The 24,928-nt window shown below is 43.9% G+C and overlaps 4 protein-coding genes across 8 annotated transcripts in view; 3 read left to right on the top strand and 1 right to left on the bottom strand.

Annotated features, from left to right (window-relative positions):
* The window catches only part of nwd1 (NACHT and WD repeat domain containing 1), a 28,631-nt gene extending 26,491 nt beyond the window's left edge, over nt 1-2,140 (top strand). Inside the window, exons 20-21 of the mRNA XM_042056554.1 lie at nt 512-617; nt 1,669-2,140. Coding sequence (XP_041912488.1) covers nt 512-617; nt 1,669-1,955 — 393 coding nt within the window. The 3' untranslated portion in view covers nt 1,956-2,140. The remainder of the gene's footprint in view (nt 1-511; nt 618-1,668) is intronic.
* A 2,173-nt stretch (nt 2,141-4,313) lies between these two features.
* On the bottom strand, nt 4,314-9,662 carry zgc:113223 (uncharacterized protein LOC541424 homolog). The gene is made up of 8 exons (XM_042057824.1): nt 9,467-9,662; nt 9,089-9,146; nt 7,961-8,085; nt 7,291-7,365; nt 6,997-7,092; nt 6,482-6,610; nt 5,539-5,700; nt 4,314-5,134 (listed from the first exon to the last, which is right to left on the bottom strand). The coding sequence occupies exons 1-8, from the start codon at nt 9,521-9,523 to the stop codon at nt 5,027-5,029; spliced, it is 810 nt and encodes a 269-aa protein (XP_041913758.1). The 5' UTR covers nt 9,524-9,662; the 3' UTR covers nt 4,314-5,026.
* A 505-nt stretch (nt 9,663-10,167) lies between these two features.
* On the top strand, nt 10,168-18,693 carry reep6 (receptor accessory protein 6). 4 transcript variants are annotated; one of them, XM_042057827.1, is made up of 7 exons: nt 10,169-10,405; nt 11,492-11,585; nt 11,963-12,101; nt 12,499-12,667; nt 14,899-14,993; nt 16,667-16,690; nt 18,024-18,040. In XM_042057827.1, exons 1-6 carry the CDS (start codon nt 10,258-10,260, stop codon nt 16,685-16,687), a joined length of 666 nt encoding a protein of 221 aa, XP_041913761.1. In that variant the 5' UTR covers nt 10,169-10,257; the 3' UTR covers nt 16,688-16,690; nt 18,024-18,040. The 4 variants fall into 4 exon arrangements, with proteins under 4 accessions (XP_041913759.1, XP_041913761.1, XP_041913762.1 ...); XM_042057828.1 differs by lacking the exon at nt 16,667-16,690 and having other exon boundaries at nt 18,024-18,693; XM_042057829.1 differs by lacking the exons at nt 14,899-14,993; nt 16,667-16,690 and having other exon boundaries at nt 18,024-18,693.
* Nucleotides 18,694-20,186: 1,493 nt separating this feature from the next.
* c12h19orf25 (chromosome 12 C19orf25 homolog) lies at nt 20,187-23,076 on the top strand. 2 transcript variants are annotated; one of them, XM_042056698.1, is made up of 4 exons: nt 20,187-20,455; nt 20,721-20,864; nt 21,238-21,297; nt 22,713-23,076. In XM_042056698.1, the coding sequence occupies exons 2-4, from the start codon at nt 20,729-20,731 to the stop codon at nt 22,925-22,927; spliced, it is 411 nt and encodes a 136-aa protein (XP_041912632.1). In that variant the 5' UTR covers nt 20,187-20,455; nt 20,721-20,728; the 3' UTR covers nt 22,928-23,076. The 2 variants fall into 2 exon arrangements, with proteins under 2 accessions (XP_041912632.1, XP_041912633.1); XM_042056699.1 differs by lacking the exon at nt 21,238-21,297 and having other exon boundaries at nt 20,191-20,455.
* Nucleotides 23,077-24,928: the final 1,852 nt, after the last annotated feature.

The following is a 24,928-nucleotide window of genomic DNA, read 5'->3' as shown; positions in this document are numbered from 1 at the left end:
GCCTTTACATTTGTCTAGTCATTAGGACCTTATTGGACACGTCTACACACACACAAGGTGAACTAGATTGGACACGTCTACACACACAAGGGGAACTAGATCAGAAATAGACAGCTGACAGCAGTCTCAAATGTGCTAGAACAGAAGACACCATGTAGGAAAAGGTCAGACAAGGTCATTTGGCTTTTATAGATAGAGCATATTACAAGGTCATTTGGCCATATTACAAGGTCATTTGGCTTCTATTAGATAGAGCATATTACAAGGTCATTTGGCTTCTATAGATAGAGCATATTACAAGCTGTCAACTGAGAGCATATTTAAGGAAAGGGTTGGAGAGCCATGGGTTAGTGTCCAGGTTTTACTGCCAGGCCCATTTGAGGAGTGAAGGCTTAATGATTTTGTAGCTTCATCGACTATCTGGTTTGGCACTTGACATAAAGGCATTGTGTATTTACATTGATTGAACATTATTATGTTATTATATAAGTATAAGTGTGTTTGTCTGTAGGGGTTCCTCTTTGAAGGGGTGCTGTGTGCCGCCTTCTCTGTGAATGACCAGTACGTGTTCACCGGATCCCAGGACAAAACCATTAAAGTGTGGGACGTGGCCAGTGGTAAGAGCTCCTCTGATCCACTTCTCTGCTCTCTATCCCCCTCTGCTGGTGTCTGGACGCTGTCCCTGTGTCCCTACAGTCACTGGACATCAGTGTGGTCATCTCTATACATGTAGTCTGCACTAATGAAGTGGACATCAGTGTGGTCATCTTTTGTATGCGTGTACAGTGTGGCATGTTGTGTGTGTGTACACTGTTGCATGTTGTGTGTGTGTGTGTGTGTACACTGTTGCATGTTGAGTGTGTGTGTGTGTGTACACTGTTGCATGTTGTGTGTGTGTGTACACTGTTGCATGTTGTATGTGTGTTAGCTGTTGTATGGTTCTCATCTGTCAACTGATAATGTGTTCGGTTATTGCTACACAGTCCCTGTGAGACAGGTTGTTACTCTGCAACTGATGTTTAGTCATTATATTATTATAGTGTCAGTGGCTGTGTGGCGTGTGTATGAAGTGGCTGGGTGGTGTATTGTCAGTGATTCTCGCTGTGTATAAAGTGGCTGGGTGGCATGTTGTCAGTGATTCCTGCTATGTATTGGTTAGCACTGTGTGGCGTGTTGTCAGTGATTCCTGCTACGTAATGATTAGCGCTGTGTGGCGTGTTGTCAGTGATTCCTGCAATGATTAGCGCTGTTTGGCTTGTGGTCAGTGATTCTTGCTATGTAATGATTAGCGCTGTGTGGCGTGTTGTCAGTGATTCCTGATTAGCCCTGTGTGGTGTGTTGTCAGTGATTCCTGCTTTGTAATGATTAGCACTGTGTGGCGTGTTGTCAGTTATTCCTGTTGTCAGTGATTCCTGCTATGTATTGATTAGCGCTGTGTGGCGTGTTGTCAGTGATTCCTGCTATGTATTGATTAGCGCTGTGTGGTGTGTTGTCAGTGATTTCTGATTAGCGTTGTGTGGTGTGTTGTCAGTGATTCCTGATTAGCGCTGTGTGGCGTGTTGTCAGTGATTCCTGATTAGCGTTGTGTGGTGTGTTGTCAGTGATTCCTGTTGTCAGTGATTCCTGCTATGTAATGATTAGCGCTGTGTGGCATGTTGTGTGCTGCAGGCAGGCTGCTCTACGTGCAGTATGTCTACTCGCCCATCGTCAGGATGCTGACGCAGAAGGACGGACTGGTGGCCGTGTCACAGCTTGGACATTTAATCAAGGAGGCGTTCCGCTGTCCCGGCGAGATCCGGTCCAACTTCACCCCGCTGCGGAAGTTCCAGGCCCAATTCAGACTCATGTATCGCCTGAAGAAACTGGATCCTAACGTCAAGCTCCCTGGCGAGACCCAAGACAACAATGAAGAAAAGGCTAAAGCGAAGCCATCCAACACATGCATCCTACTGTAGCACTGACTCACGCTTAGTAAGGGGTCCAACGACTTAGCACAAGTGAAACAGAAAATGTGTGAAATATCTGTCAAGCAAAACATCATAAAAGTTTAAATAGATTCTGACATAGACTTGTGTAAGGTGATGTCACATACAGTGCATACGGAAAGTATTCACAGCGCTTCACTTTTTCCACATTGTGTTATGTTTCAGACTCTTAAAGGTGCTTATAAGCGATGTTCTGTTATGTTTCAGATTCTTAAAGGTGCTTATAAGTGATGTTCTGTTATGTTTCAGACTCTTAAAGGTGCTATAAGTGATGTTCTGTTATGTTTCAGACTCTTAAAGGTGCTTATAAGTGATGTTCTGTTATGTTTCAGACTCTTTAACCCTTAAAGGAATGTTGAGAAATGAACGTTCTAAAGAATATCTGGGTTCATTGAATTCAACATAGAATTTTAGAACCTTCAATTGTTGCGGAACTTGGAACATTCAAAAACCTCCACCTTTAAGGGTTAAGGTGCTATAAGCGATGTTGGGCAACGTCACTTCAGTAAGAGAAGCTAAAGAAGGACAAACATCAGTGCAGCACTCCACCAATCAGGCCTTACATCAGTGCAGCACTCCACCAATCAGGCCTTACATCAGTGCAGCTCTCCACCAATCAGGCCTTACAGTCTTACATCAGTGCAGCTCTCCACCAATCAGGCCTTACAGTCTTACATCAGTGCAGCACTCCACCAATCAGGCCTTACATCAGTGCAGCACTCCACCAATCAGGCCTTACAGTCTTACATCAGTGCAGCACTCCACCAATCAGGCCTTACATCAGTGCAGCTCTCCACCAATCAGGCCTTACAGTCTTACATCAGTGCAGCTCTCCACCAATCAGGCCTTACAGTCTTACATCAGTGCAGCACTCCACCAATCAGGCCTTACATCAGTGCAGCTCTCCACCAATCAGGCCTTACAGTCTTACATCAGTGCAGCACTCCACCAATCAGGCCTTACATCAGTGCAGCACTCCACCAATCAGGCCTTACAGTCTTACATCAGTGCAGCACTCCACCAATCAGGCCTTACATCAGTGCAGCTCTCCACCAATCAGGCCTTACAGTCTTACATCAGTGCAGCTCTCCACCAATCAGGCCTTACAGTCTTACATCAGTGCAGCACTCCACCAATCAGGCCTTACATCAGTGCAGCACTCCACCAGTCAGGCCTTACATCAGTGCAGCTCTCCACCAATCAGGCCTTACATCAGTGCAGCTCTCCACCAATCAGGCCTTACATCAGTGCAGCTCTCCACCAATCAGGCCTTACATCAGTGCAGCTCTCCACCAATCAGGCCTTACAGTCTTACATCAGTGCATCACTCCACCAATCAGGCCTTTATGGTAGAGTGGTCAGATGGAAGCCATTTTTTGCCGGGACTCGGGAGTTTCCCAAAAAGCACCTGAACAACTCTCAGACCACGAGAAGTAAAATCATCTGGTCTGATGAAACGAAGACTGAACTATTTGGCCTCAATTCCCAACGACGTGTGTGGAAGAGAGCAGGCACTGAGCTGCACTAATGTGTGTGTGTGTGTGTGTTGAAGAGAGCAGGCACTGAGCTGCACTGATGTGTGTGTGTGTGTGTGTGGAACAAACCAGACACTGAGCTGCACTGATGTTGGTCCTTCTTTACGCTTCTCTCATCCTCTCAAAGGAACCCTGGGTCTCATTTATAGTGACCATTGGGTTTTTGGTTACCTGTCTGACCAAGGCTTTTCGTCCCGAATTACTCAGTTTGGCTGAGCAGACAGATCTATGAAGACTGTTGGTTGTTCCAAACTTTTCCATTTGAGAATGATGGAGGCTACTGTGCTCTTGGGCACTTTCAATGCTGCAGAAATTTTCTTGTATCCTTCCCCAGATGGTCTGTGTCATCACACAACACTGTCTCGCAGGTCTACGGATAATTCTTTTGATCTTGTGGCTTGGTTTTCACTCTGGCATACATTATCAATTGTAAGACCTTATATAAAGAGATGTGTGCCTTTCCTAATCATGTCCAGTGAATTAATTTAGGCACAGGTGGACTCCAATCAAGTTGTAGAAGCATCTCAAGGACCATTGATAGAAGTAGGATGCACCAGAGCTCAATTACAAGGGCCATAACAAAGGGTCTGAATGCTTATGTCAATAGAATATTTTTTTTAATTTTTTATAAATGTACAAATACTCCAAACACCTGTTTTTTTGTGGAGTGTTGGAGTATTGTGTATAGATTGATGAGAAAAAAATAATAGAATCCATTTTAAGATGAGTCTGAAGCATAACAAAATGTGGAAAAAGTGAAGTGCTGTGAATACTTTCCATATGCACTATATTATTAGGGTTTCAGTAATAATATTTATTGCTATTAATTCACACATTCACACACATGGTAAGCTTACTAAACAAGTGCTTTTGTGGCAACAAATATTGTAGGAATTTGAATATTACACAGAGGGCAACTGACAGATCGTCCATTATTTTGTAAACAGCAACAACAGAGAGAGATCTGACAAGTTATGTATGATTCATCTAGCATGCCTGAGTAAATAGCCTTAGGCTGTGTCAGGTTATTGCTGAAATCACTATGGTTTTAAGTATATTGAAATAGTTAACCACAGTCCCAATTTCCACAGGTTCTGACTGATATCACAGTAGTTTCATTATAGCAGTAGTTTCAGCAATATGAAATTGTGTACAAAATTGACAGTTTACCACAATCCCAATTTCCACATGTTCTGACATTCTCTTGCTGGTGTACCAACAAAAAACAAAACGTCACAGTAGTTTTCAACATTGCAGAGTAGTTTCAGCAATATTTCTGCCTTCAAAATGGTGATTCACAATTAAGGTGCTTCTTTTGCTAAACTGGCACAAAAGGATTCAAATGGATTTAAAGAAAAAAACTTTGTCAACTTTGCAGTCTCTGAGTAAAGACGTTTCTTTTATAGATGTGTGTTTGTAGGTGTGTGTTTGTAGGTGTGTGTCATGCGATCTCCATAATCAAAAAGAGTGAGGTATCCTGAGGTGGGAGGTGCCTGGAGAGCGTTGTCATCTTGTCATCTGTCTCCACGAGTTTCTCAGGTTGAGGAGTTTCTTCTTCTTCAGTGTCTTTCTGATGCAAGACAACAGCACTGAGGCCAAGCAAATCATACACAACTGGAGAAAGAAAAAACTGCACTGAGGCCAGACAGATCATACACAGATCAACACAGAAAAGCTTTTAAACACGGCCCTTTTTCATTTTTCTACACGTCATATTTAATGTAATACATTTATCACAGTTGTTTGTACAAAATCTATGTTTACACACTCATTGTGATATAATAATAATTGGACCAAATAAGATATGTGTTTATTGTGTTTTTGTAAAGATATGTTAACAGGCTATACTGCGGTATTGTATTATTCCACACATTCGCTGTAGAAAAATGAACAAATGTGCATATTAAGGCATTGTTATATTCACTAAAATTAAAGTTTGAAAGAAACATGATCCATAGCAGCAATGTCACTGGTTTTGTCTGCTTCTAGAATGATGTCACGTGTGAAACAGTTCTGACCTCCAAACAGAGAAGCCCCACGGTGATGCCTCCCGCCAGGAACAGGTTGTTCTTCCCCCAGCGGACGATCTTGTCCAGGCAGCCGATGATGAAGATGTCATGCACAGCCTTCATCTCCTTCATGCTCTGGGTCTTGTAGCCGCACATAGTGTTGAACACCGTCTGAGCGCCACACATCAAACACAGCCATCAGCACCACCAGAGTCATATTAGCTTACACCTTCCAACTATTACAGTATTTAGAATCAGTAAACACTGCAACAGTCATATTAGCTTACACCTAGGAAAAACTGCAACCCAAGTGACCCACAAAGAGACTATAACGATTATATTTTGGCCTCTGCTTATTTCTATCATAATTTCTAGGTGTATGCTGATGACACACTGTTATTATCGCACATTTGTGATTTGGTATAATATGTAATTCATTATTTTTGACAATAACCTAACAAATGATCATGTGATGAATAATCATTATTGCCCAGCAGGCTAGCAAGACCTGCACACTTGGATGGTTCCGCTTAATAGTCTCCTATAAAGACATACTAGTACTGTATCTCTGTCCAGTAAACCCAGCAGTCTAAAGCGTGTAGTTAACCCAGCAGTCTAAAGCGTGTATTAACCCAGCAGTCTAAAGCGTGTAGTTAACCCAGCAGTCTAAAGCGTGTATTAACCCAGCAGTCTAAAGCGTGTAGTTAACCCAGCAGTCTAAAGCGTGTATTAACCCAGCAGACTAAAGCGTGTAGTTAACCCAGCAGTCTAAAGTGTGTATTAACCCAGCAGACTAAAGCGTGTAGTTAATCCAGCAGACTAAAGCATGTAGTTAACCCAGCAGTCTAAAGCGTGTATTAACCCAGCAGACTAAAGCATGTAGTTAACTCTAAAGCGGGTAGTTAACCCAGCACCATAAGCGTGTAGTTGACCCAGCACCCAGAGCTCCCACCTCGTTGCTGTTCCTCCTGCAGCAGGAGAAGGGCACTCCGCAGGCCTCCAGACTGGGGTTGCTCTCCTCACACTGGAAGTACACATTGGCGTGCCAGTCTGTGTAGGAGTGCACGCCACAGCATTGGAACTAGTGCAGAACACACACACACACACACACACAGACACACACACACACACACACACACACACACACACACACACACACACACACACACAGAACAGAGAGGTACTCAACAAACACATCCTAATGGAGATATCTACACACGTATAGACTACAGAGTATATAAATTTCCCTCACGGGATCAAAAGAGTATATATACTATATAGATGGAAGTGTTTGGGCACTCCTGAGCACACAGTATCTAGACATGTAAAATGGATTAAATAAGCCTTGCAGCTCCTTTCTAACAAGGGTTAAGGTTAGAGGTTAGGATTAGGTTTAGGGTTCATAAGATACTGTATAATACATAACCTGCCTAAATTACATTGGTACAGAGTGGTCATATAGCTTACCTTTTTCTGTATGAAGTCAATGAGGTTTTCTAAGTCCAAATCCTCACGGTATCGCACAATGGCCTTCCTCATCAACTGCTCCGTCCTCTCTAACACCTATCAGCATAGACATGTAGTATTATTATAGAGGCATATGCTGAGTGTGTGTGTGTTTGTGTGTTTGTGTGTGTGTGTGTGTGTGTGTGTGTGTGTGGGTGTGTGTGTGTGTGTGTGGGTGTGTGTGCGTACATGTGAGCGCGCACGTGTGTGTGTGTTTGTGTGTGTGTGTGTGTGTGTGTGTGTGTGTGGCTTTACCAAGTCAGAGTAGAGAAATCCCAACACACCAGCAGTAATCTGAATTAGGAAAATTACCAGCAAAATCCCTGAAAACTGAGCAGAGAGGAAGCCATGTTCATTAAGACAAATAAACAAAAGAAAACAAGACTATTTCATACTTAATATACAGGGGTAATCAACATAAACCGTGTGAGCTCTGTGTATTTTACTCCATGGGTGAAGCATACGTGAAACCCTTCACATGGTGCAGTTTTACAAGCGTGATCTGGGAAAAGCCTTCACATGGTGCAGTTTTACATACGTTAACGATCTGGGAAAAGCCTTCACATGGTGCAAAAAGCCTTCACATGGTGCAGTTTTACATACGTTAACGATCTGGGAAAAGCCTTCACATGGTGCAAAAAGCCTTCACATGGTGCAGTTTTACATACGTTAACGATCTGGGAAAAGTCTTCACATGGTGCAGTTTTTTATACGTTAACGATCTGGGAAAAGCCTTCACATGGTGCAGTTTTACATACGTGATGCGATCTGGGAAAAGCCTTCACATGGTGCAGTTTTTTATACGTTAACGATCTGGGAAAAGCCTTCCCATGGTGCAGTTTTACATACGTGATGCGATCTGGGAAAAGCCTGCAGTTTTACAAGCTTGTGATTGTGCCCCATTCTGCCCCATTGTGTCGCTCACCAGCTTCAGTGGCGCAGTGGCGTTGCGCAGAGCCCCACAGCAGCCGAAGAAGGTGATCGACAACATCAAAGACCCGACGACTATGAGCAGCAGAGCCGGGTCCGTCATCAAAGTGTCCACGGCATCTGGGAAAGATGGACGAGCGGATCACCCTACGAGGACTTAAACAGCTGCGTTCTATAAAAGATCACTCTATGAGGACTTAAACAGCTGCGTTCTATAAAAGATCCCCCTACGAGGACTTAAACAGCTGCGTTCTATAAAAGATCCCCCTACGAGGACTTAAGAGATCACATTATTAAGAATTAAACAGCTGGGTTCTATAAAAGATAACATTATGAAGAAGTAAACAGCTGGTATTTTATAAGAGATCACATTATGAAGAATTAAACAGCTGGGTTCTATAAAAGATAACATGAAGAAGTAAACAGCTGGTATTTTATAAGAGATCACATTATGAAGAATTAAACAGCTGGGTTCTATACAATATCCTCCTATGAGGATTTAAACACCTGTGTTCTATTCACCTTATGAAGTCACAGTACAGTACACAGTATCCGTAATACAATTTCGTTCATGTTCAGATATTATCAGATGTATCAATACTGTGTGTAGTATTATGACACTTGATTTCCATCCAATGGTTTAGTGATGAGTCTGACTAGTGACAAATCAGATAACTATGCCGTGTCCCACAAATATTGCACCAGCAATGCCTTCTTTCGCAATGATACCTTCAGACACACCCAATCAGCCTGCCTGCGGAACACAACCATCAATCCATTTGTGAGCCAATCTCAAGTTAGTGTCTACCCCATGATGATATAACCCCCATTGGAGCTTTAAACTCATTTCAATCTCTTAACATTGAAGTCCACTTCATCATCACTCTCTAAGAGTGACTGACTGAGGACCAAATGTTTGGATGTTTTGAGTGTTGAGAGGCAGAGATCCTTCAAGCAGAAACATATAGTTTTACATATTTATTTCTACAGTATTACAGCTGAGATCTGCTGAGGTATCTGTGGACTGTGTGATAGAATGCTAGAACCAAACCCAGTTGTGCACACACACGCATTGATGGAAGAGAGATCACAAAAGACAGAGGCAGTAAAACACACAGCATACCTTTCTCTTTGGCTATCTTTGCATAGATTCCAACAGCAATCAAGACAGCACTTGCGACCTGAGCCAAGAGAAGGTGGATTAATTTGTCAGTCATTACGTTCATAATTAAATCTCGCTAGAGGGGTACAAGATGGTGTGTCAGGTTACCAATCAACTACAGAAACATACACAACAACATAGCATGTGGCACCGTCTGTATTTCTAATACAACTATGATTCATAGCCTACATAGCCTAAATCGAGCAAAATCTATCAAATACATTTCTAACAAAATAATTGTCAATATAGTTTAAACCGTAGGCCTATCCAACTAGACATGTCAAGAGAGGTGTCCCCCATGGGCACAAACAACGCGAGGTCGTGATGTCTTTAACATACCCAAAATATGTAGCAGCAGAAAAAAAGAATGTACTTAATGGCCTGGTAACCTCTCATCTTCTGGTGCTCTCAGGAGACATGAAGGGAAGTTGAACGTAGACGTCCAGTATTGCCATAGTAGGCTAGATGAGCGAGAAACTTCCACACCGTGGTAGCTGTGGAGCGCAGCGCGCGCTACAGCGTGTGCAAACTTGTCAGTGAAGTCAGAATTTACTCAGTGAATTCCAGAGGAACGTTGCGCATGATATCTGTCGGACAAGGCAGAAATACCACACTTCTGACAACATCTGCAATTCAGAGACCGACTGATTACCACCACCCACTGGTTGCTCTAAGAACCTGCAGGAGTTTATTCCATCAAATGTATATGTATGTATGTATGTATGTATGTATGTATGGCATAGACATAGCCATTAGGCCTCTGCATGTGACCGTATTTTTTTGGTAACCGTGACCGTAAGTTATTTAGTAGGCCTACACGTAATCACAGGGAGGCCCACAAATACTTTATGATGAAATATTTGCCACTGACCATTCAAAGACAGGCCTATGGATGAATATAAATGAATAAGTTATGAGGTAGGGCCTCTTAGGTATTGTTCCCTGAAGGTACAAAACCTGAGCAGACTATTGCCTCTTATTGGCTTCTTATCTGCCAGTCACACGACGGATGATCCTTTCCTCCCCGAGCGCAAAGTGACGCACCGGTGCTCCACTCCAAAGCGGATTGACCAGCTGGTGCCGGCGTCTTCTGTCAGCGAAATTAAGCCTAGGCTACACTTTTCTACTGGATGTCACAATACTTTTCAGAAATGTTTAAGGCGTTAAACAAGTTAAAAGAGCGTGCCGAGAAATTCTTGAACGAAAAAAACTTTGTGACAGATTGCCTGTCCAAAGTAGAAGAATGGACGGGAATTAAGAAGCGCTATCTTGCAATAGGTAGGTAATTTCTTTGGCAGGAGGAGTTTTACGTTGATTTTGCCTCATGCAAGAGAGGAAGTAAATATGTATTATATGAGATTTTTTTTTTTTTTTCATTGCATTAATCTACTGAATATTTGTTTAGTTTTATATACTGTATCCCATAACGAACAGATGGGGAAACAGTCAAGGCTCTAAGGCGGATATGTCTGGAGCTAAACGCGCTGACGCTCTTTTGTTTCCACGCTCTCACGTGTGCAGCAGATTAATTTCACTAACATATCTAGGCTACTGTGTGTTTGTTCTCCAAAACGTTATGTTTTTTGTCACAACATTTCACCATGTTGTTACTAGCATATTAATGTATTGTTGCTTTATAGATCCAGTGTTATTTGGCTAGTTATAATGTCCGAAGGGTAATTCGGACTAATCAACTCTTATGTCATTAATCAATTAATAATCAAACAAGGGAACAGTTCATCGTTAGTCAGAGGCATAGGCCTGGGTGGTTATCGGGGTGGAAGGCCACCAACGAACATGATATGCCAATCCCTCTGGCAGTAAGCTAATCAGTCGTGACATGGACTGTTGAGTGATCAGCCCCCTCACAGAAGTGCATTCATCATGTCGGCCTGTGCTGTTCATCACAGCGCGTTATCAGAGGCTAGAGAAGCGGGTCCAGCTGCGGGGGTCAGCGGCAGACCACCCCGTCACTGGTGCCTGGCGCTCGGCTACTCCCTCTCTCTGCTCTGGTCTGAATGTATCGGAGTTGAAATAGGCCATCAGCACAAACACACCTTACAACAAACAAACTGAGAATCAATACACACATATGGTACACATACTGTATAAGTTGCCTGACTAAGGTCAGTGGCAGTAGAGTGTACATTGTCTGTCTCATAGTATTACTCTGCACACTAAGTGTGGTTCAAAGATGAGGAACATAAACTTGCCTGTTTGCATAATATATAGTGCAGCTCATACTTACTGTTTGGCTATGATTTGCATTTTGCCAGTTTATCAGAGTGGGTTTTGGCTGCTGCCTGTTGATCTGATAGACAGTATGGTCCATTTAACTATGTGGCCACTCTCTCTGTCCTGCAGGTGCGACCTCCCTAACTGGCCTGTATTTAGTGTATGGGTATGGAGCAGCTCTCATGTGCAACCTCATCGGCTTTGTGTATCCTGCATATTACTCGTGAGTTTCAGCTGCTTATTACTCGTCTAGTTCAGCATTAACAGCAGCAGCATGATCTGCTCTACATACTCAAGTCTGTGTTTACTGTGGTCTACATACTCAAGTCTGTGTTTACTCTGCTTTACATACTCAACTCTGTGTTTACTTAGGACACATTTCAGTTTTCATAACTCGTCATTTGTGACCTAGACATGGCATAATAATATGTGAAACTTGTATTCCACTTGCAACAGAATCTAGTTCAAATAGACATCCTATGACATCCTATCCAACAGCGGCTTGTTCTGATGCCACCTGAATACATACAGTTCACTTGTAATAGGTAGTAATAGGGGCAAATGTAACCCTAAATGCCCTGTCTGCCCCCCCCCCCCCAGCATTAAAGCCATCGAGAGTGAGGACAAGGAGGATGACACCAAATGGCTGACCTACTGGGTGGTGTACGGTGTGTTCAGTCTGGGCGAGTTCTTCTCTGACATCTTCCTCTACTGGTTCCCCTTCTACTATGTTTGCAAGGTACTTTTCCATGAAAGACACCAAGCGGAGACCACCGCTAATGTGGTGCTTTGGCTGTCATTTTTGCGCCATTAATGTGGTGCTTTGGCTGTCATTTTTGCGCCATTAATGTGGTGCTTTGGCTGTCATTTTTGCGCCATTAATGTGGTGCTTTGGCTGTCATTTTTGCGCCATTAATGTGGTGCTTTGGCTGTTAATCATCCATCTTTGAGCCCATTTCTCACCCATCTCTCCTCCTGCCTATTAGGCCCTAATTTGTCTTTTCTTTTCTGCTTTTTACACCATTCCATTCTCTCCTCCTCTCCTCTCCCTCCATCCCTCTCTCCCTCCCTCCATCCCTCTCTCCTCCTTTCCCTCCCTCCCTCCATCCCTCTCTCATCTCACCTCTCCTCCTCAGTGCCTGTTTCTGTTGTGGTGCATGGCTCCAGTGACGTGGAACGGTTCGCAGGTGTTGTATCGGCGTGTGGTGCGCCCCATCTTCCTCCGCCACGAGGCCACGGTGGACAACATGGTCAGCGACCTGAGCGGCAAGGCCATGACGGCGGCCGAGAGTGTCACCAGAGAAGGTACTAAGACCGTGTCAGAGTATGACGACATCAATGAAATCACCGAAATAAATCTGTCGTACGGGAGAGAGGCGGAGCTGGCTTCGCTTCGGTGGACTAAGCCAGACGTAAACTCGAATGATGCAGGATCCGTCACAATTCAGTTTAAATCCGTAGCTAATAGTGTCAAGTACAGTGTGAGGAAGGTCGGGCTCTTCCAGTTAAAGAAAAAGAAGTAATATGCCTTTCATTTCTTTGTTGTTCTCAGCTCGGTAGACTGTATGTTTTCTGTTCTGTTCATAAGCCCATTTATTTAACTCAAAAGCCAAATGTACCACTCATGAACTTAATAAATGTTGTTCAGCAAACGACACTAAATGGTCCTGCATCATATTTTTAAGTTAACTCATTCCCTGCGCAAAGCCAAAATTGACCATTATCCAACCAGTCAATTTCAAATTGGTCCATTACATGTTTTTTAGATATGGTTACATATTTAATATCTTCAGCACCATAATAGATATAACAACAAACGTTTTCTAATGGCTCTTTAGCCCAAGACCTAAATCATTAGGAAAAGGAACCCCAAGCCCTCATCACCCAACTGAAGAGAATAACTGTAGTGCATTACCAGTTCATGAATTCTAAAGTGAAAGTTGTTTCTACTATAGATAACGACTTCCTTCATTAATATTCATCAGAAAATCTGCTTTAAGGAAGCAATTATAATTACAGTAATTCGATAAAAAAATCAACAATTTTGGTGTGGTGGTCTAATGTAGCAAACTCACACCCTGCTCTCCCCACTCAGTTTTTCTCTCTCTCTATCACACACACACACACACACACACACACACACACACACAGACACACACACACACACACACACGCACACAAAATTAGTTTCCATAATTATCTTTAGTTTGACTGCATGTTTGTCATTAATCTGATGGATGATGATATTTATACAGTACATTTAGTAGTTCTTTATGACATGCTGATTTAACCCAATATAATTCATCCGATGGCACATGGGATAGTAACATGTTTCATACTAAATGCATCGTGAAAAATCGTAACCGCTTGGGGCGTTAACGTTAAGGCTACCATAACCTCTTGGAGTGTTAAGGCTGTCGTAAACCCTTGGAGCACCTTGGAGCACTTAATCAACACCTTTAAATAGCTGATTCCGGAAGACGCAGAGACTGTAGACACACTGCACTGTATGTGCACAGGGCCGCGGCGTGTACTGTAGCTGTGGAATGTCAGTGTTTTCTGAGCTGGCAGGCACCCTGCCGTCAGGATTACAGCGCTGCGTTGGTGAGGTCAGAGGCGGCTTACTGCGGGCACCGCGCCGGGCACAGTGAGGAGACGCATCGTCCATCAGGCCTACAAATAGACCTCTGTGTGTGTGTGTGTGCATGTGTGTGTGCGTGTTTCTGTGTGTGTGTGTGTATGTGTGTGTGTGTGTGTGTGTGCGTGTGTCTGTGTGTGTGTGTGTTTGTGTGTGTGTGTGTGTCAGCCTCGGAGACAGGAAGTGAGAGAGGGAGATGGAGCGTAGAGTCCAGACAGAGGCAGTAGTCATACACACTCCCAGTGAAAAGCAGACTCAGGAACAGATGTACCCCTGGTCAGCTAGCTGGTCAGTTAGTGACCCTCAGAGTCTGCTGCCGGGACACGCACTGGCCCCTTCACTAGTATGGCAGTTTGGGCACACAGACCTTTGAGGGACCAAACTGTAGATATAAATAAATAGATATAAATATGAATTTATATCTTCCTTTAGTCATAGGAATTGTGCTATTTTGGAAGGTGATGTAGCACTTGGCTCTGTGAACTCTGTGAATGTCGCTTGCATCTTTGTGAACGGTGTTTCTTGATTGTTGTTTCAAGTGTCCTCCCTGAATTTTCCTGCTGTCATTCTTTCATATGCTATGTTACGTGTGTGCGTGTGTCGTGTATGTGTGTGTGTGTGTGTGTGTGTGTGTGTGTGTGTGTGTGTGTGTGTGTGTATGTGTTGTGTATATGTGTGTGTGTGTGTGTGTGTATGTGTGTGTGTGTGTGTTGTGTATATGTGTGTGTGTGTGTGTGCGTGCGTGTGTGTATGTGTGTGTATGTGTGTGTGTGTGTGTACGTGTGTGTGTGTGTGTCTGTGTGTGTGTGTGTGAGGCAAATCTGGCCTCTGAGGCAGGTTGTGTGTTTATCTCTATCTTCCTCTTCTGCTCCTCTGCAATGCTGTGTATGTGCCGCAGTCCTTCAGACGCTGGTCAAAAACAAGATCAATCCGATGGATGGCCTGAGGAGGCGGAACATGGAGGGCACCACGAAGGGAGAGCTACCGGAACCTGTACGTGCTGTCACTCAACGCCCTCATTCCCACCCTCACTGCCCTCAGTAGGCCTCATGCTGTCCTCACTAACACACCTGAGCCTGTAGTGTAGGTGTAAACCCCTGCTGTCCTCACTAACACACCTGAGCCTGTAGTGTAGGTGTAAACCCCTGCTGTCCTCACTAACACACCTGAGCCTGTAGTGTAGGTGTAAACCCCTGCTGTCCTCACTAACACACCTGAGCCTGTAGTGTAGGTGTAAACCCCTGCTGTCCTCACTAACACACCTGAGCCTGTAGTGTAGGTGTAAACCCCTGCTGTCCTCACTAACACACCTGAGCCTGTAGTGTAGGTGTAAACCCCTGCTGTCCTCACTAACACACCTGAGCCTGTAGTGTAGGTGTAAACCCCTGCTGTCCTCACTAACACACCTGAGCCTGTAGTGTAGGTGTAAACCCCTGCTGTCCTCACTAACACACCTGAGCCTGTAGTGTAGGTGTAAACCCCTGCTGTCCTCACTAACACACCTGAGCCTGTAGTGTAGGTGTAAACCCCTGCTGTCCTCACTAACACACCTGAGCCTGTAGTGCAGGTGTAAACCCCTGCTGTCCTCACTAACACACCTGAGCCTGTAGTGTAGGTGTAAACCCCTGCTGTCCTCACTAACACACCTGAGCCTGTAGTGCAGGTGTAAACCCCTGCTGTCCTCACTAACACACCTGAGCCTGTAGTGTAGGTGTAAACCCCTGCTGTCCTCACTAACACACCTGAGCCTGTAGTGTAGGTGTAAACCCCTGCTGTCCTCACTAACACACCTGAGCCTGTAGTGTAGGTGTAAACCCCTGCTGTCCTCACTAACACACCTGAGCCTGTAGTGTAGGTGTAAACCCCTGCTGTCCTCACTAACACACCTGAGCCTGTAGTGTAGGTGTAAACCCCTGCTGTCCTCACTAACACACCTGAGCCTGTAGTGTAGGTGTAAACCCCTGCTGTCCTCACTAACACACCTGAGCCTGTAGTGTAGGTGTAAACCCCTGCTGTCCTCACTAACACACCTGAGCCTGTAGTGTAGGTGTAAACCCCTGCTGTCCTCACTAACACACCTGAGCCTGTAGTGTAGGTGTAAACCCCTGCTGTCCTCACTAACACACCTGAGCCTGTAGTGTAGGTGTAAACCCCTGCTGTCCTCACTAACACACCTGAGCCTGTAGTGTAGGTGTAAACCCCTGCTGTCCTCACTAACACACCTGAGCCTGTAGTGTAGGTGTAAACCCCTGCTGTCCTCACTAACACACCTGAGCCTGTAGTGTAGGTGTAAACCCCTGCTGTAGCCCCGCCCCCACCCCTACCCCATCACTGGCCCTGAGTAGCCCTCTCTCCGTCCGTTATATGTAGCTAAAGCACGCGGCCATCTGTTCCCCCTAGTGGCTCCCAGTCGGCCGCCCGTGTTCCTGCTGGACCGCCCGCCTGCTCGCGCCACAGCCAATTAGCTGCAAGCTGGACATGTAGAGACCAGAGTCAACGCCATGCTGCTGCTTTCAGTTTATCCACAAGCACTGTGTTGAAGTCTGTTTTCTGCTTCTGTTGTTCTGTTGCTTACTCTGTGTGACATCACAGCCTGCATCTTAAATTGTCTGTTCTCATTGGTGTATTTCTCTTCACCATGCCATTCCATTCCTGCTGTGCTCTAGACTGAGCCCACTATTGACTAACTGGTAAGTGTGTCCTGCTCTGCTCTAGACTGAGCCCACTATTGACTGACTGGTAAGTGTGTCCTGCTCTGCTCTAGACTGAGCCCACTATTGACTGACTGGTAAGTGTGTCCTGCTCTGCTCTAGACTGAGCCCACTATTGACTGACTGGTAAGTGTGTCCTGCTCTAGACTGAGCCCACTATTGACTGACTGGTAAGTGTGTCCTGCTCTAGACTGAGCCCACTATTGACTAACTGGTAAGTGTGTCCTGCTCTGCTCTAGACTGAGCCCACTATTGACTGACTGGTAAGTGTGTCCTGCTCTGCTCTAGACTGAGCCCACTATTGACTGACTGGTAAGTGTGTCCTGCTGTAGACTGAGCCCACTATTGACTAACTGGTAAGTGTGTCCTGCTGTGCTCTAGACTGAGCCCACTATTGACTGACTGGTAAGTGTGTCCTGCTCTGCTCTAGACTGAGTCCACTATTGACTAACTGGTAAGTGTGTCCTGCTGTGCTGTAGACTGAGCCCACTATTGACTGACTGGTAAGTGTGTCCTGCTCTGCTCTAGACTGAGTCCACTATTGACTAACTGGTAAGTGTGTCCTGCTGTGCTGTAGACTGAGCCCACTATTGACTGACTGGTAAGTGTGTCCTGCTCTGCTCTAGACTGAGTCCACTATTGACTAACTGGTAAGTGTGTCCTGCTGTGCTGTAGACTGAGCCCACTATTGACTAACTGGTAAGTGTGTCCTGCTGTGCTGTAGACTGAGCCCACTATTGACTAACTGGTAAGTGTGTCCTGCTGTGCTGTAGACTGAGCCCACTATTGACTAACTGGTAAGTGTGTCCTGCTGTGCTCTAGACTGAGCCCACTATTGACTAACTGGTAAGTGTGTCCTGCTCTGCTCTAGACTGAGTCCAATATTGACTAACTGGTAAGTGTGTCCTGCTGTGCTGTAGACTGAGCCCACTATTGACTGACTGGTAAGTGTGTCCTGCTGTAGACTGAGCCCAGTATTGACTGACTGGTAAGTGTGTCCTGCTCTCTGTCACTCTCCTCTGTGTCCTCATCATCCCAGCGCTGTCTGGTAGAGATGGAAGCTGACCCCGGATAACATGGCATCTGGGTGCACTTTGTGTCCGCAAAAGCAAAAAAAAAAAAAAAAAAGTGGGTTTGCAAAAGGAAAAAGTTATTGTTCCTGGAGCATCCCTGTCCCTGATTCACTGTGGTCCAGATGGGGGTGGACAGGGGGCAACCTGTGGCCTGGACAGATGAGAGTAGATCAGCTGATCTCTGGACAGATGAGAGTAGATCAGCTGATCTCTGATTTTCAATCTTCTGATCCTCCCAGGCTCAGCCGTAGACCGAGAGGAAGAGGAAGAAGATCATCTGAAGAGTCAGTGATTCACACCAAGAAGGAAGAGTGTGTCTCACACCCAACAGGTCATCTTCCTCCCTGGTCATCTTCATCATCGTGGAAAAAATCAACATGACACAAAGGGACCAGACATAATCGATAATGGACAGAAACATGCGCTAATGTCATTCAAAAGACTTGACAGGAATGTTGAACATTGAGGGAATTGAAATACTCACACACTCTGTTTTCACTTATTAGAATAGAATCCAAGCACTTACGGACACTGCTCTACATTCTTAGAACAGAATCCAAGCACAGTTCTTTGGTTTTTTAGATATTATTTCACATAGTTTCCTCAAAATTGCATATTTCCTTCACATTTTGTGTTTGACATTGACTAACAGCTGACTATTAATCACAATAATTAATCAGTCATATCACATCAATTTGTGATAAACTTTTTGCCAATTCACTTTTGAGATTTTTGAGTTGAGTTTTTTAATGTATGCTTTATATGCAATGTAATGGGGAAAATTAGTGCTAAAATGAGCCAAACAATGCAGTTTTTTTATTGTTCTTAGTTGCTTTAGAAGCCTATAGCCATTTAAGACTGGAAAGATCTTTGGTTTAATTTAAATAAAAGTGTGACGTTTACAACTTTCACCTTGTTGTGCAGCAGTCATATGCTATACAGCCATTTTGCACAAGGCCTACACAGTTGTAGCCTATAGGTTACACACACTGTTATGATGTCTGAAAACAGAGATAGATTGGAAGAGAATGTACAGAGACGTTGTAGCCTAAGTTAGTTTTTCAGCTCGATCAGATAATTCTATGAAACTCATAGACAACGTGTGAGGAAATTTGCATGCAATCTTCTGTCAAAAGACAGAAAGCATTTTGTACAGACCATTTATTAAGTTTTGTGCAAGAATTTACAACAACTAATTAACCAATTTTGCTAAGAGGTGAAATACAAAGTAGTTAATGCATTGATACAGTAGGTGGTGCTACTCACGCAACAAACCCAATAGAAATATTTTTAGTTGTAACTTTACGACGAAGAAGAGAATTGCCAGGAAGAAGAATTCCGGAACGCAAGCAACAATAGGAGTCAAACTAAATGTCAAAGTAAAGCTTAAATGTTCCGTTTACAAATTCAGCTTGGCAAATAGCACAACATGCTTGTAGCCTAGTGCTGTGAAGTTGAACTAGGGGTATACTACGAAGCACGTTAGACATATCTAGGCTATGTAGACATATCGAGGCTTGACAAAGCCTTGACTCAGGGGTATACGTTAAGTGATACTACGATAGCAGTTATGTGATATATTTGTCAAACAATTGTCATCAGTTGTTGTATGGTATGCACGTCCACAGTGGGATATTTGCACGCACAGTACTATTAAAGCGCATTCGAGAACCAAAATGTTAGTAGAGGCGGAGCCCCACCTGTAAGATATATGACAGAATCCTACACTTGAGATAACTTCGTTTTTAATTGATTGGTCAGTGGGGGGTAGATCACACGATTTGAGCTATAACTTAGCACATAACCTCCTCCCAACCATTTGGTTGACAGCATAAGATATGGTGATACAGCGACACTAAAACAGCGACACTGAAACAGATCCACTTTCGTGTCACAGTATACCCTGGCTTTGAGCGCAACATACCTCGCTAACCCACTAATCGAGATTCGTAGTATACCCCACTGATAAATAGTGTGTTGGTTATATTGCATCTGCAAACTTTAGCTGACCCATCTGGCAAATAACCATGAAATGATTAGTGGCCTAGGTTGTAGGCTATTTCACCATTTATTTTAGCCAAATGTAGACCTATTTTCAACTCTCACTGAAGCAGGTGGAATAACTCATCGATATGATCGAATAGCCTATGCATTTTCTCTCGTAGTCAAAACTTTAGGCTAGATGCCATTTCCTAGAGCAGCAAATGACCCTTTTCAGCTGAAAATAACAAATAATATTTTGGATCAAATACAAGATATTTTTATTTATTCATTTATTTATTTAACTTTTTACATTTTTATCTTTGGTAACAACTTGTTTACCGAGCATTGTTTTTCTTCATTCAACTTAGAATACTATTGAGTTTCGACTTTTATTTTGAAATAATAATAATATTGTCGCCGGCTACACGCAGCAATGAAGAATACGACGTGTCCGCTTAAGGACGGGAGTTGCTATGAACAGTTGTGTATTTACCTGAGTCAAATGCAAGGCCTTGTCCCTCAACAACTCTGTTATACATTCATTTGAGATTTGTGTTATATAGTTTAGCTAGGCTTATCCGTTAAAATAGTTGTCCTTTCCTGCAAGACGCTGTTTGAAAGTTATCACGGATGCTGGCGCAATTGATGGTGAATGAAGATGATGAATAGTTAACTCAGTCATCACCAGGTGAGTGCCATATTCATTCATTTGACTCAGCTCAACTAATAGTTTGGATATTCGCATATTAACTGAGTGGCATAATTGCCCACATCATAGCCTATGTTATCGGAACACCGCCCAGCCAGCAACGTACTGTCAATCACAAAGGCTGGCGTTTATGTAATGTGAATAGTCTTCTCCTGTTTGCAAACGTGTCTTATTTAGGCCACTGGTAATAGCCTGCTAGCTTTTATAGCTGGGTACATTAACAGTTGCCATTTGTTTGACACAGAGGAAAATATGAGTTCGAAGAGTAAAAAGCGAATAGTCGTGCCAAGCCGACCAGAGCCCCCTTCTATGGAGCAAATAGCAGAAGACATCAACCGAGCCTATCCGAACGACCCAGTCTTCACTGTTCTGCAAGACGAAAGTCAAGGTGAGCACATTGCATTTAGGTCTTTTAAAAGTTTCCTAGATCTTTAGTTGTGATCATACAGTGCTCTTCATTGCAGAGTAAAGCTTTTGTATGTAACTTCTGTAATGTGCAGCAATCAACTGAATACATCACAAACCACGTTTAGTCTAACTTAAGGAGATATGTTAAGTTGCAATTGACAGTAATTTGGGAACGCCCTACCTTATCTGAGCAGAAACAAAGCTGTCGCTACTAGCTAATTGCGTGTGATCATGCTGCTGCATGTAGTGCCTAGCTAGCACCTGGCTCAGGACTGCTTGGCAGCCACATGGCTGATGCAACAGCTAGCATGATGTATGGTCCGTTTTCTGAAACTAACCTTCTTCAATTCCGGGAAAGATAACAAGTGAAGTTATCAACCTAAACATTCCTGAGCATTCAGTAGCAGTAGCCGGTAAAATCTGTACTGCACTTGCCTACTGTCCTGCGCTACTTGCCTTCTGTCCCACGCTACTGTCCTGCGCTACTTGCCTTCTGTCCTGCGCTACTTGCCTACTGTCCTGCGCTACTTGCCTTCTGTCCCACGCTACTGTCCTGCGCTACTTGCCTTCTGTCCCACGCTACTGTCTTGCGCTACTTGCCTACTGTCCTGCGCCACTTGCCTTCTGTCCCACGCTACTGTCTTGCGCTACTTGCCTACTGTCCTGCGCCACTTGCCTACTGTCCTACTGTCCTGCGCTACTTGCCTTCTGTCCTGCGCTACTGTCCTGCGCTACTTGCCTTCTGTCCTGCGCTACTGTCCTGCACTACTTGCCTTCTGTCCTGCGCTACTGTCCTGCACTACTTGCCTTCTGTCCTGCGCTACTTGCCTACTGTCCCACGCTACTGTCCTGCGCTACTTGCCTTCTGTCCTGCGCTACTGTCCTGCACTACTTGCCTTCTGTCCTGCGCTACTGTCCTGCGCTACTTGCTTTCTGTCATGCGCTACTTGCCTTCTGTCCTGCGCCACTTGCCTACCACAGTCTGAGGTCAAACACTGGGAAGTGACCTGCTGGACTAAGACACTTCATTAGATTTATCCACGTCCTTCTCAAGCCTGACCTGCATCAGAACATGATTTAAGGAAAACAAAAGTTGAAACTGAGCGGCCTGGTATTGTGGTCAAAAATATCCAGGCAACACTCAGGTGTGAGGAACCACTGCAGGTTTATTCACGATACCGGGAGCAGGTCACTAGCAACAGCATGTTCCAGTAACACTACTCGAAGTTCTCTAGGGCGAAGCCCCATCTTATACATGTTAATTACATTGGTAATACAAATCACATGAGTACAATCCTCATACATACAGAAATACAACAATACATACTGTATACACTTCTTGGACATAGCATGTGATCCATGCGCCATACAAGTCATGGGGCTACTCCAAGTAAGTAGATAATTGGTCCATACAATACATATACATCCTTCAGCATTCTCTTGCCATAGTCTAGTTCCTGTCGGGATATTCCTAATATTACTGCCTAAGGCAGAATACCCTTAACTCGTGACAAAAGGGGTCGCATGACCTTTATTAGAAAATCATGACATGGAGAGAACAAATGACAGACAAAGCAAAGTTGATGCACAGTATTGAATGTATAGAAAGCATACAAAGAATATATATAAGTAAATGAAATGTTAATCACTTCTATGTAATAAATGTAGATTAGTATTCACTTCTAATACATGTAAAATTATTAGTAATCCAAAATTTCTCCTTCAGTATAATTCTTGTTAACAGTGGTCATTGTTTGATGGATCACTGAACTGTATGACTGGTGATGATCATGATGACAATGTTGCTACTTCTTGTCCCCTGCGTTAGACGCTAAGCTGGGGTCCAGTTCCACTGAGGTGGAGATGATCTACCAGCAGAGTCGGCGGTTCCTGGAGCTGAACGACCGGCTGCAGGACGCACGAGGGGATCTGACGCGACGACGCGACGAGCTCCGCGCTGTGGGCGACGCGCTGGGCCACAGCATCGACGACGTCAAACAGAAAGCAGGAAGTCTGCCGTGCTTTGATGATCTAAGCACTTAACTTTTGCCATCTAGTTTATGATGATATTCTACTACACCATACTTTAAGGTCACATAACCTTTTGAATTAATATTGTATATAATTTTTGAACAGTGGAGCTGTTTTGTTTCAGTCTTGTTGATCATGTAATAAAGTGTATTTTAAAGTAATTTACCTGTCAAATAGATTGTGTTTTTATACATTGTGTTGGTATCAAGGGTTTTACCTAGCCTGGCTAGCGCCACCACTTCTCAATGAGACGTGGTCTGGGAACGTCTGTGCATAGCTCATCATCGTCTTGCTTTCCCCCTTGTTCTGTGATTGGTCTATCTCAGGCGAAAATTTGCTCCATGGTCTCCAGGCTGCCTTAGCAGCGTGAATCAAATTGCGCGCAAGGCAGCATGGGAACACCCAGGCTAGGTTTTACCCTACATTTTAGTGTTATCACCTTAAAGACCATATAAGACTTCTCTTTAAAAGAAGTAATCAAATCATATTTGGCCACAAGGGCGCGCTAGAGGGTGAAATCCCTCCTTATATTTTAATATCCGGTGGTGTGTCTGTGTGTGTTGAGTTACAGTAATGCCATTAGTGCGATTTGAAGATGGCTTTCCAAGCAAAGACTAGGCAGACACTGAATGCTTACTTACATTTGAGCTTTAATTTCGATGACCTAACGTAAAGATATGAAAAATGGTAATGTATTGAAAAATGTAATGTAAAAAGAAAGAAATATGTAATGTAAAAATACCATGGAGAAATATTGACATGGCTCTGATGTCAGTGCGTACTGCATTACTTGTGTTTAGTTTTGATTCAAGGATATTTGCATCCTCTGGTGGAGGTCTTTCAGCACTAATGTTGGTGGTGTGTGTGTCCACGACAGTGGTCCAGACTGCGGGCAGATGTGGTGATGAAATCAGTTTGGTAAACATTGAAATAGTCTTACTAACTCAATATATGTTTTGTAATTGGATTGGCAAAAAGTGAATTGTCTGATGCATTTTGCTATACTGGAAATTTAGCCTGGGAAAAACCCTGGGCTACTGGAAATTAGCAATCTACAAGAATTCCCTGGCTGAGCAGCCAGTGTTGTCTAAGCAAGGGAAGTTTCACTTTTAAACTGAACCACATTTTGCTGAAAATTTTTGGCATTTGTTTTGATTAACCATACAGTGATTAGATTAGCCTGAGGAGCTAACGGAAATGGGAGGCTCTCAGTATGGACTTACTAATGAGGAGACACTACACTCAAAAGAATCCTCCACAGAAATGCATGGGCTTAGTTCGTAACGCCAATGTGGCAGTTGTTTACATATATCCCGCCCCTTCCAGTACGCTTCCCCATTCACTGAATAGGAAAATAGCTGCCCGGTAACTGCCCAAAGCTTGTAAAAGATGGCCGCCCATTGGGGGGACTTGCCTATAAGGCCTCCGCTCACCAGGGCTCTCAAGTTTTGAAGTTTGCAAGGAGTGAGACTTTGTTTCTCAGGGGGAGGGGGCGTGGCATTGGCACAGTGCCACGCCCCCTCCCCCCTGATCGAAGTACATGAAAGTCTTACGTCTGCTTGAACTACTCGTGGCGCCACGCCCCCTCCCCCCGATCAACAGACCCACCCTCCCCATGTCCCATCGACCCAGCTTCATGAGAGAGCACAAATTCCATTATTTCAAACATTTATTTATTCTAGAACCCTATAGTAAATAATAATTTACACTGTCTGTGTCTGTATGTGTGTTTATGAGTTATGTTGTGTGTTGTAAGTGTTTGTGGCAGATTTTGATGCCTTGATGACTGATACTACATTTAAAGCACTGTGGTTCAATGTCAGCCATTTTCACAGTCATGAGGCCATCCTTAAAGATACAAGGATACAAGGAAGTTTATTGTCACATGCATATAGTTACTGGAAGTAAGAAATGCAGTGAAATTATGTCTGGTGTCAGCCTATTTGTGCAAAGTGGGGGGGTAAAAAGTGCAGTAGAAGAGGGGTTTAGTATATTAAGTGGCAAGGGCTGCAT

The sequence above is a fragment of the Alosa sapidissima genome, chromosome 12 (genome assembly GCF_018492685.1).
Source record: "Alosa sapidissima isolate fAloSap1 chromosome 12, fAloSap1.pri, whole genome shotgun sequence".
Lineage (NCBI taxonomy): Eukaryota > Metazoa > Chordata > Actinopteri > Clupeiformes > Clupeidae > Alosa > Alosa sapidissima.
The sequence above is the reverse complement of the archived record's forward strand: the minus strand, read 5'-3'. Positions and strand labels throughout refer to the sequence as shown.